At 32.6% G+C, this 19192-nt stretch overlaps 1 protein-coding gene and 1 pseudogene across 1 annotated transcript; both read left to right on the forward strand.

Moving 5' to 3' along the window:
* The first annotated feature begins 2824 nt into the window (after window positions 1-2824).
* LOC126836512 (coatomer subunit alpha-like) lies at window positions 2825-6129 on the forward strand (annotated as a pseudogene).
* Window positions 6130-12938: 6809 nt separating this feature from the next.
* LOC126837029 (uncharacterized) lies at window positions 12939-18698 on the forward strand. Its single transcript, XM_050570750.1, has 14 exons — window positions 12939-13069; window positions 13175-13259; window positions 13751-13863; window positions 14487-14556; window positions 14723-14805; window positions 14873-15068; window positions 15154-15363; window positions 15511-15895; window positions 16700-16909; window positions 17165-17245; window positions 17446-17728; window positions 17867-17931; window positions 18033-18198; window positions 18493-18698. The coding sequence occupies exons 1-14, from the start codon at window positions 13033-13035 to the stop codon at window positions 18684-18686; spliced, it is 2178 nt and encodes a 725-aa protein (XP_050426707.1). The 5' UTR covers window positions 12939-13032; the 3' UTR covers window positions 18687-18698.
* Window positions 18699-19192: the final 494 nt, after the last annotated feature.

A 19192-nucleotide genomic window follows, 5' to 3' on the forward strand; every position in this document is an offset into this window, starting at 1 on the left:
CGATTCATTTTCATGCAGCTGATTTTATTAATAAATCTATACAAAAAGATCGACAAATTTATAGACAAACTAGGTAGTCTAAAAAACGATTTTGTAGTACCAAGTTTGTATTTGTCAGCAGAAGACTATTTCCGATTTTCTAAAAAACGTATAAGGCTGACAACATTTATGGTATGAAAATTACCTATTTATACGTTTTTTATATTTTTATTTTTTTTTATTTTACAAAAAACAATCTATACAAATATGTATGTACAATAAGTTTTTTTTTATCTAAATTATAACAGGGCATGTATATCTTGAAAAGGAAGCTACCCATTGGTAACACCTCTATAGTAAGTTGGGTTAGGTTATAAGTTGTTTATTTTATGTTAGTAAGTCTCTACTCCAGTTACGTTTTAGTCTGCGTGGAGGGTCGTCAGGGATATCGGCCGTGTGCATGCGTTTTATTAGATTTATACGATTAAAAACTGAATGTGATAATAATTATTTTTTATTCAAATTTTATTTTTTTTTTAACTAGAACCAAATATAAAGAAAATTTCCGTCGATAACGCAGAAAAAAGTGTAATAAAGTTAACAGAAGATAGTGACGGTGATTTTATTTTTGCTTATAATTATTACCATCACAGAAAATTGAACTAAAAGTTAAATTTATATAGCGTGCTTACCGGTGGCTTACCTTTCAGTATACTCACCTAAGTATAGCCCACGCAATGGCATGTGTGCTTCATAATTGGTTTCACGTCTTGCAACGTACTTAACCAAGTATAGGCCGTTTTGCCAATGCATTGATAAATAAATAAGCGCGTACTGGACGGAAATCTTTTAATGTATCTGAGTCCAAGTACTGCCCGCCTACTTTTAAGTTTTAAATATAACGTTTACCAATACGACTATTCTCAATTAGATGAGTAATTATTTTGATCTTAGTACATATTTTTTTGTACTTTGGCTTGTTCTTTGGCCTTTATTACAGTTATTTTTTTTAACACTTATTTTTTTAATGACACTTAGTTTTTATTACTTTTAAGGACATGAGGAAAATGTAACACATTTACCAAACAGTAAAATTAATTACTTATGAAATAATGAATAACTAAACAGAACAAATAAATAACATGACAGTGTTAAGATGCGCTATAGTTTGCGCGCAAATGGTCATCAATTTATCATTATCATACTTTTATGTCATATAAAAATATCTTATGTGCAACATATTATTAATACCATTGCATTTATTAAATCTCCGATGTAACATTCATAACACGTAAAAGGTATTTTATAATTTAGTATTCACATAAGATATTTATTAAATTATCAATATGAATACGAATTAGAAAAAACGAAACAATTGAAAGAGCAATTGGAATAGGTGAACAAATCTCTCAGATTTAATTTTTATAGAATTAAAGTTTGATTGTATTACCTCTGAAAGTTGTTATTGAAAATAGCATTAAAACGCTGAAAACATCATATTTTTTTTTTAATAAAAAAAAACACTTCAATAAGACTTTACCGACATAAGTACGATGGTAGTTAGTACTATCACGTTTAGTTACAATACATAACATGTAGTATTATAAAAGTTTTGCTTAGGAATAATGTTGAAAATGTCACCAATTGCATATTGTGTACTTTTGTAACCTTGTATACTTTTTTATATTATAATGTATGTACTATGTACCTAATAATCCTATACTTTCACTCTGACCAACGGACATATGTTATTGAATGTCTAGAGGTTAGTCGGTTAAAAAGCGATTGTGCGGTACTTACCTTGCTATTAGAGAAAAAAAGTTATAATAAAAAAAAATGTCTAGAGATTTATTCTATTTATCTTATAAACGAAAGCCTGAATCAAGATGTTAATCATTCATATATAACAGTTGGTATAAATCTACTTTACCGGGCGCATTTTTTTTTTGCTCATAGAATGGGTTTTTTGCATTTAGAAGCGGATAGGTCAAGTTAAATTAAGGTTTTTGAGGCTTCAACTGTTTCTAAACGTTGAAATATTAAAAAAAAAAAAAAAGCTGGATCGCACACTCGATCGAACCCGCAAGTGCCGCAACCTTTTGGTTGATGGATCATGTTTTCGTCCATGACGCCATCTAGACACATTTACTACTGTTGGTAATTTATGGGTATTAAGTACTCAATTGACAATGTTCTTTCTAAATCTAAATACTTCTAAGTACGAGTAAAATATAAAAATGAAATTATAGCTGATGTAATAATAATTGCCACATTTATTGAAAATAAATTATGACAATATTGATTTTAAATACAACCGTAGTGTAAAATATAGGTAGGTAATACTTGCGAGTTGCGTCAACATATTGGTGCTGCGATGTATCAAAAATTCAAAGACCCAAAATTTGTTATTTTTCCGATTTTCAAATTGCGTGTAAGAATATTCATATTAAAACAATTGAATTATTGTAATAACAATGTAATTATTGGCATACATGTTCTTATTTAATGAATTTCGAAAGAAATAAGTTTACATAAATCGAGAAATTACAAAACCTGAAACAAAAATCAGAATGACGTACAGAAAAATGCTGACTCGGTCCTTGCCGATGAGTCATGACTCATGAGCAACATAGAGTGGAAAAGGCTACAGTTATCATCAGTATATTTTTCAAACGTAACTATAAACAAACTGCGGATAGCGGAATGTGTTTTATTATAAAATGTTTCGTTATCAACAAGTTTTATCTTGGTCCTGATAAGTTTACCGTTGTTATCACAATATACCTTATACTACCTACAGTACTTATTTACTATAATATTATGATACCTTAATTATTATACTGCAAGCTGCAGCTTATAAGTTGTAATACCGCATACTACTTCTATTTACTAGAACTATATATACTAAACAGTAAAAAGTAGTATAATATGGGTCTACATGTCTTTGGGTAATTACGAATCATAGCGATCACTAAAATATTAACCGGTTATAAAACTTCTACTATCAGCAAATAAAATATTGATAACTGAATACAAAATTACCACGTAAAATAGTTGCATACATATTCTGCGGATTTCACATAGCAAGATTTTACTCAAATGTAATTAATTTATATTCGTTTTTAAAATACCAAAATAAGTAAGTACATTTCGTTTTTTAATTAAACTAGTAATTTATACTAAACATTTTTAAAATAACTCTTAATCGTTTAAACGTAAGTTATATATGTGTGTGTGATAATATTCTTAAATTATTATTTGCGTTTTATCTAGGTGAACTACAAGTATTATGTTAACAAAGTTTAAAACCAAGTCAGCCCGAATCAAGGGCTTGGCTTTTCATCTCAAAAGACTGTGGATTTTGGCCAGTCTTCACACTGGTGTCATTCAGTAATGGGATTATCGTATGTGCACTTTGCTGAATAAATTTGATGAACACGACGGACCAGTTCGCGGTATCAACTTTCACAGTCAACAGCCCATGTTTGTATCAGGAGATGACGATTACAAAATTAAAGTATGGAATTATACACAACGTCGTTGTCTATTTACACTTCTGGGTCATTTAGATTACATACGATCTGCCATGTTTCATCATAAATCCCCATGGATACTATTTGCTTCAGATGATCAAACAATTCGAATTTGGAACTGGCAAAGTCGTGCCTGTATTTGTGTACTTACTGGTATGTATATTTGGGTGATCCACATTTTGGAATCATAATCCTAGCGAACTGCCTAATAAATAGATTTCAATAAAATAATAACGCTAATAATTAAATTATAAAAACATAACGGATAATCTTTTCTTTAGTAGTAAAAAAAATAATAAAGTAAAACTAAATAAATAAATCACATTAATTTTGTAATAATACAAAATAAAAATATATGTCTAAGAATATAAATGATAATTTACAATGCCGTCTTTGAGCACTGTAAACAAATATGCCTTGGCATATTACAATACAGCATTCAGACTGGTTAGTCTTATACATCTTTAAACACCCGTTGACTAGCGTTACTTTAATATGCGTTCCGGGCATGGCTCTTTCAAAATCCGGTTGCGAACAATTAAACATTTTTCTCATTAATATAATTATCGAAAATAAGAATTTCTTATTAATTCGATAAATATATTTTATTGAAGTGTACCTAGGTACACTTATAACACAGAATAATGAAATACAGGAGGAGATAAAAGCAAGAATACATGTAGGCAATAGATGCTATTTTGGATTGAACAAGCTGTTTAAATCAAGAATGCTGTCTAAGAGCCTAAAGGTACAATTTTATAGAACACTTATTCGACCAGTGGTGATGTATGGATGCGAAACTTGGACACTTCATAAGATACAACAGAATAACCTCTTAGTATTTGAACGAAAAGTGTTGAGGTCGATTTTTGGCCCTTGCATAGATAGGAATACAAGAGAGTAGAGAATCAGACATAATGTGGAGATCAGGGAGCTCTATCAGAAACCAAACATAGTCGACGATATAAGAAAGAGGAGGCTCTTTTGGGCTGGCCACGCATGGCGAAAAGAAAGAGGCCTTATACACAAGGTACTATGTGGCTCTCCAGAAGGCGTAAGACCACTTGGTAGACCAAGGTTGAGGTGGGAAGACCAGGTGTCAAAAGATGTGGAGCGAGTTGAACCGGATGCTGATTGGCGAGTCCTAGCGGAGGATAGAGAGAGATGGCATGGCATATGTTTGCCAGTTTGGTCTTAAAGGCCGTCAACTACGAAGAAGAAGAAGATATGAAGTAATATAGTTTAATTACTGATCATAATCATAAACCTAATAATATAGTCACACAAAGGCTTATCTCAACTTAAACTTTTATTTAATTCTAGGATAATCATTATGTGATGTGTGCACAATTTCATCCTTCTGAAGATTTAGTAGTGTCGGCATCTTTGGATCAAACCATACGGGTGTGGGAGATTTCTGGATTGCGTAGGAAAAACGTTGCCCCTGGTCTAGGAGGGTTTGATAGACATATGAAAAATCCAAATGATATGTTTGGACAATCCGACGCAGTTGTTAAACATGTACTTGAAGGACACCACCGAGGTGTTAATTGGTGCACGTTTCATCCTATAATGCCACTCATTGTATCCGGTGCTGACGACCGTCAAGTGAAATTGTGGCGTATGAGTGATTCTAAAGCCTGGGAAGTAGATACGTGTCGTGGCCACTACAATAATGTATCCTGTGTTGTATTTCATCCAAAAGAAGAATTAATCATATCTAACTCTAAAGACAAAAGTATTTGTGTGTGGGATTTGACTAAAAAAACGTGCTTAAATACATTTAAACGAGAAAACGAACGATTTTAGATACTTGCTGCTCATTCAACTTCTAATTTATTTGCTGCAGGACACGATTCTGGCATGGTAATATTTAAATTGAAGCGTGAAAAGCCACATCATTAATTTTGGCCTCGTCATTGGCAAAGCGGTTACTGGAACTCGGTCCGCGGGCCGATGTTGCTCAACAAGCCTGCCAAATGATCCAAGCCTGTGACAACCCAGTAAACAAAATACAAGTAACCTACGATCAGCACAATCCGTTTGCAATATGTGCTTACTCTTGTTTACCAATCTACAAAGGAAAGGAAGAAATCAAATGTCCATACTGTTTAGCATCATACCAGCCTGTCTATAAAGACAACGTATGCAACATATGTCAAATAGCTTCCATTGGCAAAGAAAGTACGGGACTCAAAATTACCCTACCTAACTATCGATAACCATTTATCTCATGATGAGCCTTAAAGGTCCGTTAAGCTGATGAAAATCATGATGAACTATCGATAACTATTTATTATTGTTGACCAGAATTTTTTTGTTCTTTTATCAATGTTCTTAGCTTTTATATTTTATCTACAGTGTTATTACTATTATTATTGTGAATATTATTTTAATATTTTTTTATTTTAAACAAACTTTACGTTATTGTTTTGTGTATTAATAAATGAAAACCCAACACAATTAGAGCATCGCGCATTTAGTGATGTCGGGGAGGACATTAATGTTTTTTATAGCTGAATAATATAACTTGAACAAAAACATTTTCAATGTGAAAGATTTAAATCTGTAGATGGTAAAAATTATTAAATATCACTTCACTATTAATATAAAACATTATTTACAGGTAATTTAAATTTTCAGTAAATGTGTTTGTGACCGTGCGAACAAACCATCAAAAACCTACTAAGTTTTTAAGCGTTCAATGATAAAATGTTTTACTTTAGATTTTTGTTATTTATTGGACATTACATGTGACTTTTCGTCATTTTGAATATAATATCATCATAATTAGAAAATTGTAATATGTGTTCACCTTGAAATTAGTAGGCATACGAAAAATGGCTATTAGATCAATTTTTGTCAAATATTGCCTATCCTTTGCCCCTTAATAAATAGCGCTTTCCGTTCCCCTTAACTACTTATTTCAATTTTTTATTAACTATTATGAATAGCTGTTCTTCAAATTCTAGAGTAATGTTAAAAAAACTTAAATAAATAAATTGTCATAAATGGCAAGCTTAAATACCTCTATAAATAAATATCAATTTATTTTCTAAAGAATACTTTCCTCTCCACACACACGTGTCTTGCGATTCGTTCGCACCGTTTGAGCTTACATTTCCTTAGGTACTCGTGTCTTGCGATTCGTTCGCACCTTGTACCTATCCTTTCTCAATCTCTAATTCTTTTTAATCCAGTGTAAACAACGGTTCTTCAACATTTGAAGGTATTTGTTTTACTCTGATGTGGGATTTTTTTTTATCTGTATACACTGTAACTTTTTTAATACTGAACCAATATAATTTCGAGAAAAAGAGTCGGATTGAGTTGAAATATTTATTTGGTATGCCCGCATACGTCAGTTGTATCAAATTTAAATTAAACCCATTTCCCACCCCCCTAGAAGGGGCTCAAGTTTTTTTGTTTTTTTAGTTTTTTAGCCGTAATTTTAGGACCTTTAAGTTGAAAATTAGTCAGTACCTAGAACTCATATGTATTCATAACGTATTGGTATTTTATTTAACTAGAAAATGGATAAATTATATTATACATGAAAGGCTCATAACTTATCACTAATAACAGTAAGGGTTTACCTACCATCAGCTATTTATCCTTCCCATACGTAGTATCATTTTGATAAGGGAGGCTCGGTTTAATAACAGATTTCAGTGAGTCTTTATGGGTTGCTTTTAATAAGATTAATCATCAATGATTTTCTGACCTAAATCTGGGTATAATAATTTATTTAAGGGGATTGCATGCGGTTAGTTTTTTAAGGAGTTTTGTATAGGCAATATTTAAGAAAAAAGTTGTTTTAATAAATTTCGATCATGTCAATTAATTTACCGGTTAATTTGAATAAGCTTCATGGTATTATTTTTAATATAAATTATTTTGTCTGTGAGTAAAAACCATTTTAGTTAATATAACATACATTTTTTGTTCCATCGCACAGGCTGAACCAGTGATCTGATAAGTAATCTGAAACAGATTTAAATTCGTCATGAAGTTCACTTATGATCGGTCAGGGTACTTTTTTGATATCTTATTCCTACTATATATAAAACACGTTTAAACATTATACAACATTTTAAATTTTAAAATCAAATTTGGAAAGGGTTAAAATTAAAAATTAAAAAAAACCCTGAGCGATCATATGTAAACTTCATGGCAAATTCAAATCTGCTTTTAGATTGCTTATCGGATCACTGGTTTGGTCTGTGCAATGGAATACAAATTATGTGTTTTGACTGAAAAAACAGACCGCATGCAATGCTCTTAACATTTTAAATTCTTACATCTTACTATTTTTTTTTTTTTTTTTATATATAGAAAATTTGTTTTTTTCAAGATCTGAAAAAAAAATTTTAATTTCAGTTTTCTTATTTAAAAAAATAAAATAAAACATATCTTGGTAAATTTTTATATTTTGCATATTTTGGGAGTAAAAAGTGAACAATTTTCCTTACGAATAACATTAAAAATAATACAGGGGCATAGTGTGGACGCAGTGTGCCACGCGGCATCTGAGGTTAAGCTGTGTCCGTTACTGCTTGATCCAGGATGGGTGATCACTCGGGAAAATTTTCATTATTAAAAAAAAAATAGAAATAAATCTTGGCCCATTCCCGTTATTAGACGAAAAGATTTTATTTAAGTCTCTGATTTTATGATAAAAATTTCAGAAATTTAAAACTGGTCGAAATCCATTTTTTTTAAATTAACATAAGAAACCTCTATTTTTAAGGCAAAAATTTGTGATAAAAATTAAAAAGAAACTAGAAATCTTTTACTAGACCAAAAGAAGTTTAAAAAAAAAAAATTTTTAAAAATTTGAGGAGGTCAGGCCGATGACCGCGTGGTTTGACTCAGAATGTCCCATATATATTTAAGAAAAATGTCCAGCCCTCCCCACCCCCCCGAGTTAAAAATTTAAATTGGGTCTATGACGCTAGAGTGACTAAGTGTACTGTTATATGTTACATGTATTAGAATATTTGCTTCATATACGACAAATGGCTATTAGTAACATTCATTTAGTGAAATTAACTTTTAATTATTATATATTTGATGTTTTATAAAAATTAAATATTAAACACTACTCTCAGAGTCTCAGGACTTATGTTGTTCATTACTTAACAAAAGAATACTCACATGTTATAAATTTTATTATTAAAATGTTGAATTGCCTAGAAACGACATTTTAACAAAAACAATCATAATACAGTGATAACGAAACTAATGTTTTACGCTGTAGATGCTTTCTGATAAACGTTGATCTATATTTATAGAACGAAAATTTTACGTACAATACCATTATGCAGTGTTCCATGAACCCACAGGTATGTATTAACTGTTTTTCAAGTAAATACATAATATATTATAGAATATCTTTACTAAGTGAGTGGTTTCCAACAATTTTCAAAAATGTATATGCATGGGCTCCCGGTGGTGGGGGCAAGACAGGGCATTTGCCCGCCCACTGGATGTCAAATATTATTTTGAAAATGTTAACTTTTATTATTGTTTAAATAAACTTTTAATCGATATTTTGACTTTATTATAGATTTATAAATATAAAATTGATAAAGAAAAATAAAAGTTGTCTATAACGATATACTGTAGAGAGGTTTAAAATGTAAGCCCAAAAAAACGAAATTTCATTATGACCCTTCCTGATAAATTTCCTGCGGGTGTTCATGTGTATGTGTACCAACTGATATATATATAAACTGTATACAAACTTTAAGAATCTTTGATAAATGCTTGGTATAATCTTTGAATGTGAACTTGTGATAAATTCTAGGAAACTCATGAGGCATGTGTACCTACAAATTAGTTCACTTATTAAACTGATTGGCATTATATAAATTAAATTGAAAAAATGATCAGTTTTTTTCTTATTATATTATTAGCTCTGTAAACTTCAATGATTGATTTATTTCTAAATCTTCTGATAATTTTCTATGCTGTTTAATGATCAATTAAAGAACATATTTTATTTTTATATGTAAACAGTAGTCAGTAACTCTTTTGTATTTTGTTTTATTAAACTTTTTTTTATAATAACCCAGCAGCCAACGGTTTAAATTTAGTAAAATATAATCTATAGATTTAAATTACTTTTTAATTAATTTAACTGATTAATAATTAAATAATATCCTTTGTTTTTGCTTATAATTGCTTTAGAAGTTGTTTAAAAATTTCAAAAATAAGATTTTTACTATTCATTTGGTAATCTTTAAATGACTGTGTAAGTAAGCCTTGTAAATTTATAACTTTAAGCCTTTTTGATCGGGAGGAGACAGTGTATCTTTTAGTTTTAGGCTTCGATTTCGGCGGAAAGTTTGTACCCTTTTTTTCTCGAAAAGTCTCCTAATTCCTATACTCAAATATTTGGTAATAACTTGAAATTGAATAATTAGAATGTGCACTTTTAACACACATTTTTTATTGCACTTTCTCAAAAGTGTTTGGCAACCATTTTTTTAACCGCCAAACACCCCAGTAAGTATTAGCATGTTGTGATGTTTAAAGCCTCTCGTTAATTTTGCCGTCAGAATGTACAGGAACACGGGCCGCAATATGGGGTCATGAATGTGTTGATGCTGATGAGAGACGACCTGAACAGATATGTGTTCAAACTTTCCGGTCAATCGGCCGAGCAGATCAACTTCTTGCACGTGTTGTCCGCCCTCTTCGCCGTGGTCGCGGTCACGGTACATCAGGTTTTCGGATTGATCACTGGCGTCGTACCACTTGTAGCAATGTTCACGCACTTAGCACAGTTCGTTTTGGATCGCAGTCTTGACATTGCCAGCACCATGCACGTGCGAGACTTTGGGTCCAAATCGCTGGTGTTCGCTTTTCAAATTTGTTTGCTCGTCACCGTCTTTTGGCTACTGTTTGTCGTCTACATGCCCACGCTGAAGCTCGAAGTCGCCATTCTCACGTGGGTCGCCAACGCGCTCCGACTTAATCTCTAACTGATCGGCACGATCACCGTTTAAAAATTGCTAAATATCCGTACTTAACGCTACCCTTCTAAGTGTTGTGCACATCGTTTTATAATATTACATGCTTGTGACGTGTGGAGAATTAAATCAGTATTTTACTTGGACGTTTACGAGCGTCAATGTAACAAAACGTTAAGAGCTATCAGAAGTATCGGCCATACCGAGCTAATTGCTAGACGACTGCCGTTTTGCAGCAAATTAACAGCTGCACTCTGTTAAAAAAACAATCGTTATTTTATATATATAATATCATTACAACAGCGCCCTCTATAATTGCTGGCAAACGACGCATACATCGAACAAGTAGTAGAAAATCCACCGCTAGATTGCAGTACTTTTATGCAACCATGATCAAACCCGGACAGTATAGAGTCTTGCGTCTTGCGTTGAAAGCAAAGCAAAAATTAACGTCTCGAAAAGAAATCATGTTTACAATAATTCATATTGCATAGTCATTTTTCCTCCCACGAAAATCCCAACTCGCCTCTTATTCTGCAATCAAACCGTGTTGAAGCAAAAAGGCGAAATCGAGAATTAGTGTTTTAATACGATTTATGCCCTGCGTGGAAAGACCGTTTATGAGTTATAAGATCCCTTTGGATCTAGCACACTGCTGGACGGAGTACCTGAAACAAGTTTTTGCCGTCGATACGTTAGACCGGGTTAGAGTATCATCGTAACAAATTTTACCTGTTTATTACCTTTCAAAAAATATATTTTAAGCTAACAAAGTCGTGATACAGAAATGTATTTCTGCGCTTTACAGTTTATTCCCTACGAATATTTTGCAACCCTATTCTACATATTTTTTTACTTTCGTCTTAAATCTCTTTGTCTACTCCGAACATGTAAAGACATTTGTGCTTTTACGTAAATAACACCAATCCTTTTCAGCATCGATTCACCGATCTACATAAATCGCAAACTGGCTAAATCTTACTGTAATATCTCTTACCAGTTTTATTATTTCTTATCCCTCATTTTGTGGCTGCACTCATACAGATGTACACATGTTCTTGTTTTGTCACACAAAACACCCGTTGCCTCTTACCATTTCCACTATTTCATTCTATCCATCATCCTCTTTATTCTCGCCCGTTACTGATACTAAACACAAAATACTTAAATTTGTACCTCCACATCTAAACGTGAAATCATATTATATTATGTCATCTAGATGACTACGTAATTGTCATTGTTTTACACTTGTAAAGTCTATGGCCTTTGAAGACTTTGAACACAAAGGTTGAAGATGGAATTTGGATGTTTTAAATTAAAAGAATACTTTCAATAACAAAGATATGGTAAGCTATGTATTTTCACAAGCATAAATTCAATACACAAACAGTATAACGAGTGTCTTGTTGCAGGTATGTTGAGCAATACACAGCCAGGACACTCTGCCTCTGCCCTGCAAATCGGCTGGTATTTACGCAAAATTGCCATCCGGGTGAAATGGAAGGAGTCATTGGCATCCCCGCATTGGTGACCTTTTTCAAGTTGTGCAATCGTTAATCCTTGAGTCCGGGTCGTTGGTGAATTGGCAAGCTGTCCACTGTAATTCGCGGAACATTGTCGGATACATATAATTTATACAATATTTAATGTGTTTATTTGCGCATTTTCGCAATATCCAGTTGTACAAAGTATACGGTTTCTTAGTATTTGCATAAATAAATTGAATTTATAATTTACATTTATAGTGTTGTTAACCTTTTGGTTACATACAAAGTAGAGAAAAACCCATTTAGGTTGTACATAAAATATTATTAATATTCAAGGAGAAATCGGCTTAAGTGCAAATCTTAGCTAATTTTAGCAAGTCATAACACACTTCTTAGTATATATACTTGTATTTTTTCCTTTATTCTGCGGTAGTAAAAAGATAAATTAATAAGAAATCTATTTTAATTGCAAAAGGTAAGTTTTCTTGCTTTTTGATCTAACTGTCATACTTGCCTCCTACGCCCTATTGGCTATTGGATATTCCAACATATTATCTATATTGTGTCCATATGTTTGACTGATAAGATATAGACAGGGAATGAGTTGTGGACGGCGCCGTGCCGTCCACAAGCTGTTAGTAGGCCAATGAATAATCAATAATAGAAACAATAACAATAATGGCGGTTTTTTAATTTCCACGTACACATGTAGTTTTATGTGAAGAGTTAAAAAAATGTATTTACAGTAAACAGGTAATTGGATTTGGTTGTCAATCACATTTTAGACAGACTTATTTTTAAGTCATCATATATCATAAGCTCATTGTTACAACACACTTTGTACTTTATTCCATGACAACCGGCGTGCCAGCCAACTACGGTTTTCACCGTTAACAGCAGCAGCAGCAGCAGCAGCAACAGCGCATGGCTTTTTACATCCCTACACGGTGCACCCTTGGACCTTTGTTTGTAGCATTATTGATATTTGTCGTCCGCGGTCTGTGCTTATTACTGCGTCTGTTTCTGCCTGTTGTTTTTGCCTCGTTGAAGTTCACGATGGACGGTGCAACTCCAATTTTAGATTCACATTCCGGTAGGTAACAAATATATATCTACTAATATCTTAACAAGACTCCTAGTTAAGTACACCTACTGTACCTACTCTAGATTATTTACAATGTTCATTATTTATGACTAGATGGCGAACCAAAAGAAAGCAATCACATCGCTGAGCAAGAGCACAACGACGAAAAGAAGCAAACTCCAGAACCGCATTGTTCTAAGTATAATATTTAATCACTGTAAAAATAATATAACTAAGTTGTTACCCTACTTAAAGGGGTAGTAGGGGAATTCGCCATTCTCGTGATATTCCAATATTCGTGATATACCAAGTACCCGTTATTTGGCTTTTTTAAGTCCTTAATTTCAAAATAAAATTGCTAATAGCATCATTATTAAAAAAACCGAAATAATCAAAACTATAATTTTTACTTTACACTTCCGAAAATTGACAAGAAAATCCCTAATAACATTTTCAAAAATATATAATATTAAATAAGACGAGGCATAATGGGACTCACCATACTAGGGTGGGGAGGTCACAAGAGTTATTATAACTGAAAGTAAAAAAAATCACTTTAATAAATGTTTCGCGATTTTGTAGACGGTAGAAATACAAAAATCGATAAAAGCATCGTAAAATCTACAATTTGCTTAAAAATTGAAATAATCATTTAATAGTTTGATTGTGTAATTATGTATACTGTTTTAGCGTTAAAGATTGTAAACTTGACCAAGAAGTATCTATGCTAACTGAGACCAGCAAACAAATAGGAGCCATCTCAAAAGAGATTCAGAACCAATCCCCTGATGTTGAAGTTTTCAGTAAGTTAACGTCCTGTAAACGTTTCAAAGACATCTATAATGTCAAATTACACACTTGATAAGTTAGTAGAATTTTATATGGGTTAGCATTAATTACCACAAAAAGTCATTGCTACAATATACGGCATTACTCTGAATACAAAAATCCATAAAAATGTATATTATATACGACTTAAACATAATTTTTTTTTAAATTTCATAGTAGGCATTTTTTTAATCAGATTTACAAACAAATATTTTCTTAAATTTACATATTTTATATTAATAATACTTAATTACTTCTAAAAATATATACTAGTTTCCAAACTACTTTCCCGGCCCCATTATATTATTGTATCAATATACATGGATCATGGCATTTTTATAATTTTATATCTGCTATATTAAAATATTAGCTTTACCCAGTACACACTAATTGTGCTTTTGCCTTAATCAAAGCGTTCGATAAATACTTATTTGTGTAGATGTAATACGCATGACATAATATTATATAACCTACTTTTAAATTATAAACAAAAATGTGCCTATTGTTACATTTCGGTGAAATAGAAAAGTAATTATGACGTAGATAATATGACCACAAGCAAATTAAAATCTATGTATTTTTATGCTATAAAATATAGATTTCATAAAAAACGAACATGATTATTCAAAAAGAAGAATTACAAGAAAATCTGCAGCTAATCAGCTTAAGTAAGTGTTACGGCAAACAAAATACGTAATTTAATTTATGTGTAAATTTGTTCCCATTTCATACTTAAACCCCTAATAAGCATTGGAATTACTAGGGTACCCTACCTAAGTTTCAATTTAACTAGTCGTTCTATAATTTAATTGTTAAATAATTATATTGTTAAAGCGGTCAAACAAGAGATGATGGAAATGCGCTAAGCCAAAAAGTGGAGTTCATCTTGGCTGAAATTCGGAAGCAAAGTTCTATAGGTAATTTCGTCTGTGGGACTCTGTTGGGATTTCATGTGAAGTTGAACTAAATCAAACGATTTTTAAGGGCTGAAAAATATTTCTATTTTGTCAGAACAATACAGACGATCACGATGTCATTCGCCAACAGTGTGCACGGTAAAGTTTTCGAGTAGTCACGGACAATTTCCGTCAAGAAAATTTTACGACATTAATGGCAAATTAATGTTCGCGGATGGCCAAAATTTTACTTACATCCAAACAAGTACGACATCGAATAATAGGTGAGCAAGTACCCCAGAATTATCAGATAAATACGGTCACCGCGATTATTTATATTTTAAGTAACGATACAATTATCAATTTTAGGAAATTACGTTGTTCAAAGAACAATCTAGGCTGTAGGTCGACAGCCACCATGCCGCTGATACCGGAAAACAGTCCCATTATCGTCCATCACCAGCATTGTCATGGGCCGGGAAACGACATAGAAATAGCTCTATTTTTGGAGGTATTAAGAGAAGCTCCTTCCAAAGACAATTCACCGTTAAAAGACATTTACGATAATGCGTGCAGGAGGTATGGTGTTACCTAGTTCGTAGATATTTTTCTGTTGAAATTAGTCAACTTATTGGCGGCCAAGTTTATTACACAGGCCAACATAAACCAGTCATCTACCAGCTACATAGCAGCATAAAATAATTTGTCTGGATTTTTTTTTTCTAGATTTCCTAACGCTGCAATCGAAATTCCCAGGTGCAAAGCTTTCGATATAATGCGACTCGTTCGCAGCAAACGTAATCCGCCTGTACCGGAGAACTTAAAAAGAATGGCGGAAACCATAGTGTCAGAGGTTTGGGGATTGCGCCTTTTGAACACTACCGATGACGATAACGACGTGCCGTTTTTTCGAAGTACTTTGGAATATGTGGAAAACGAAACGGTCATCACCGGTGGACTAGTGTTTTCCAATGTAGAGTTTCTCCTAAAGAACAAGCATCATTTAATTAAAGCGAACACCCTCGTCGTGGACTCGTCGTTGGGCGTCGTCCCTCTTTCTCCGTCCGATGTCGACCAACTAGTGACCATACACGCGGTATTGAATAAATTTGTAAGTTCACACTTGAACACATGTATCTACCCACAGGACGACCGTTAGGTTTGGAAATTCAACTCACTTGAACATGTTTCCACTATCCGAACTAATTGAAGTAACGAACACCGGATGGTCAAGTCGTTTTCCCACAATTATAGTTATTATTCCTATAGTATGATAGCTGGTTTACTAGTCTCTGTGTTCGTGTGAATTACATACAAAAAGTATACAAAGTTAATAAATGGCGTTAGCGAGTACACGACTTTCGTTAAGAGAACATGTCGTATTTTTAATCCGCCCTTTCTAAAAAGTGTTTCGAGTATAAAAAATAGTTACACCTACAAAAACATTTACTTATTACCGTAACTTAGGTTTGGTGACAAATCCTATATGCAATTGAATCGGTCATTTCAAAAACAACATAAACCTTTTTTAAAAGGACTGTAAAATTTAATGATTTATGTCGTTTTTGAGATGACCAATTCAATTTTTGATTAGTTATTTTTTTATGAATATTTTTAAAAATAATATGATTTTTTTAGCACGATTATAAATTATAATATTATTTGATAGTTTTATCAGCTGTAACTAAAACGGCCGGTAAATGTGGGTATTATTACTTAACGGTTGCTCTTAAAGTCTTAAATATTTAGAGTGAATCCCAACATTAGATCAGGCTTAAGCCGGTGCACTGACTTTAGTATACAAGAAGTCTGTATTTTTTTTCCCTCGTTACTACAATATTATAACATTAACTTTATATTTGCATTATATTGACAACCAATCGAAATAATACAACTGTGTACGATTAATTTTCAGTGTGTTCCTGTGGCTTATGCAATTCTCAACGGTAAAACGGAAGGCGTTTATTTACGACTTTTGGAATACCTTCGTAAAGAATTACTAGTCAACTTATTCGACTGGAAAAAAATAAAAATAATTTCGAATTTCGAAACAACTTTAAGAAGTTCGATAAAAAAAGTAATTCCTAAGTGCAAAGTGGTAGGATGTTGGTTTTACTTTAATCAGGTGAGTATCAAATATTTGCTAAAGTAATCATAACTAATATCCCTTAGGATTTTCCCAAACCCACTCTCCATAATATAAGATAAAAGGCTGTTCGGTCCTTATGGTAACAAAATGAGGATGTGAATTCTCTACTTAAACTAGCTATTATAGATAGGACACCTTATACGATAATCCCATTAAGCGACTTACGGAAAATCTGAAAATTCTTAAAATTAATTTTTAACTTAATAATAATTTTATATTTTTTTTTTCTAGAGTATAATAGGATTCGTACAAAAAAATGATATGGTGCCATTGATCCATAGTGATTACAGATATGCTACAATTTTGCGATTGGTGAATTTCGTTTAATTTATTATCTACGGACAGAGCTGGACAAAACCCATTTATTAACCTAAAAATTATATTTTAATCAGTTTAAATTTGGGATTTTCAAAATCGCTTTTTTTGGAGATTTTACCAAGCTCTGCCTACTAAACAGTTAATACTAGTCGAATGATAAACATTGATCGTGTACCGTTTCGTATTGCTTACAGATTGTAGCCCTGCCACTTCTCCCACCGAAAGTCGTTGCCAAGTTTCCAAAGGACTTTCACATTGTTGGAGCTTTTGAAGCCATACAGAAGATGGCCTGTAGACTGAAAATGAATCAGTTTCATAAACTATTCGAATTCGTTCAATTTTTTTGGATAGGATTGGTGGGACCAGCGGCCTTTACAGTACACAGTCAAGATATCCGGGTCAACAATTTCATCGAAAGTTTTCACAGTTCTCTGAGAAGCCTAATTGGCGTTCACCCTCCGGTCTGGAAATTTTATGGTATTTTTTTCACATCCGAAATTCACATACTAAACAGTTTTGCTTAAACATGCATACTACAACGACAAATTTCTATTTTCTTCGACGATTTTAACCGTAACCGTTAATCGCAGTGTGCACTTTATCTGTTTCTTACAGATAGATTACGTTTAGTCGAATACAGAGTTCGTAAAGAAGCATCACAGTTGATGAACGGTCGAAGGGTGAGATTTTACAACAAAAAAAAAAACGCTTAATGCTTTCAATTCAATGCATCATAGCCTTGAGCTGAGGTTTAATTAAAACACATACTTTGTACTGTCAGGTCGAATCGTCAATTGTTCTTAGCCGTGGAGACACATGCAATTCCCATCTGGCTACTGCACTTGAAAACATCAGAAACGGAAAGACCGACACTCTAGACTACCTTAAAAGAGCTTCGTATTACACTAAAAATTACATACACCAACATATCGGCATGGTACCGTACGGTGAGTGTTTTTTCAGCTGTCAACTGTTCAATTTAACTCCAAATTAGTTGTCTATCCTTCTAACCTGCGTGTCCCTCTAAGTCGCTAATCATAGATAACATTTTAGTTTAACTTTGAGAATGATTTGTTTCCCCTTACGCTCCTAACACACGTGTATACCTTAATATAGGTCATAGGTTAAGTTCCAGAGTACTTTTTGCTCTCACACGAATCATTCATTCTGGCAGGTTTGTCTCTGCGGACTGCCCTAGGTCAGATGTTGAGTCCAAAACGTTTATACTTATTGAATTTCAGATGACCTGGCCATCGATCAACTGACAATCCCGGTAAAGATCCGATCGCGATTAACACCAAATCCTCAAGCTATGGCCGTCGATGATCAAACGGAAGACAGTGCATCGCTTTGCCATAGTGAAATGACATTTGACGATTTGCCGAGAAGAGAGCGACGGCGCAAAAAACCTCAACCTGCTTCCCATAAAAAATAACAAGCTATACTACTTTGGGTCGTTTTTTTTTTTTAATCCTTTCGAAATTAATTTAGGTTTATATAATAATTATTGGTCGTTACTAGAGCTAATATTATATTCTACATAGCCTTAAATGGCACAAATTCGGGGGTGCGAGTACATCCTCTCGCGTTACCTAACATTTTGACGGAGTTGCAATAGCACAATTTTGCAATCCTTGAAAATTGACCACGATAGTACAAATTACATAGAGTATACCTTTGACAGATAAAGTTAGCATAATATTATATTAGAAAATAAACTAACTATTTATATTAATATAACTATTAACAGATATTAATTTACCTAAACGTATAACTACTATTATTCGTACTTATATATCTATTATGTAACTTTACATGCGAAAACCATAAAAAATATACGTATAATAGAAAAATAGTAACCTGTAATATTATTATGTTTTTTTTTTCAACTAGCTATTAAGAAACAAGGTTAGGAAATACTAAACTATCTATACCAAACCA

Source organism: Adelges cooleyi, unplaced genomic scaffold (genome assembly GCF_023614345.1).
Source record: "Adelges cooleyi isolate 19-005CV unplaced genomic scaffold, UGA_ACOO_1.1 ACOO_flye_CR_arks_rails_tigmint_CR_PRNA_247, whole genome shotgun sequence".
Taxonomy (NCBI): Eukaryota; Metazoa; Arthropoda; class Insecta; order Hemiptera; family Adelgidae; genus Adelges; species Adelges cooleyi.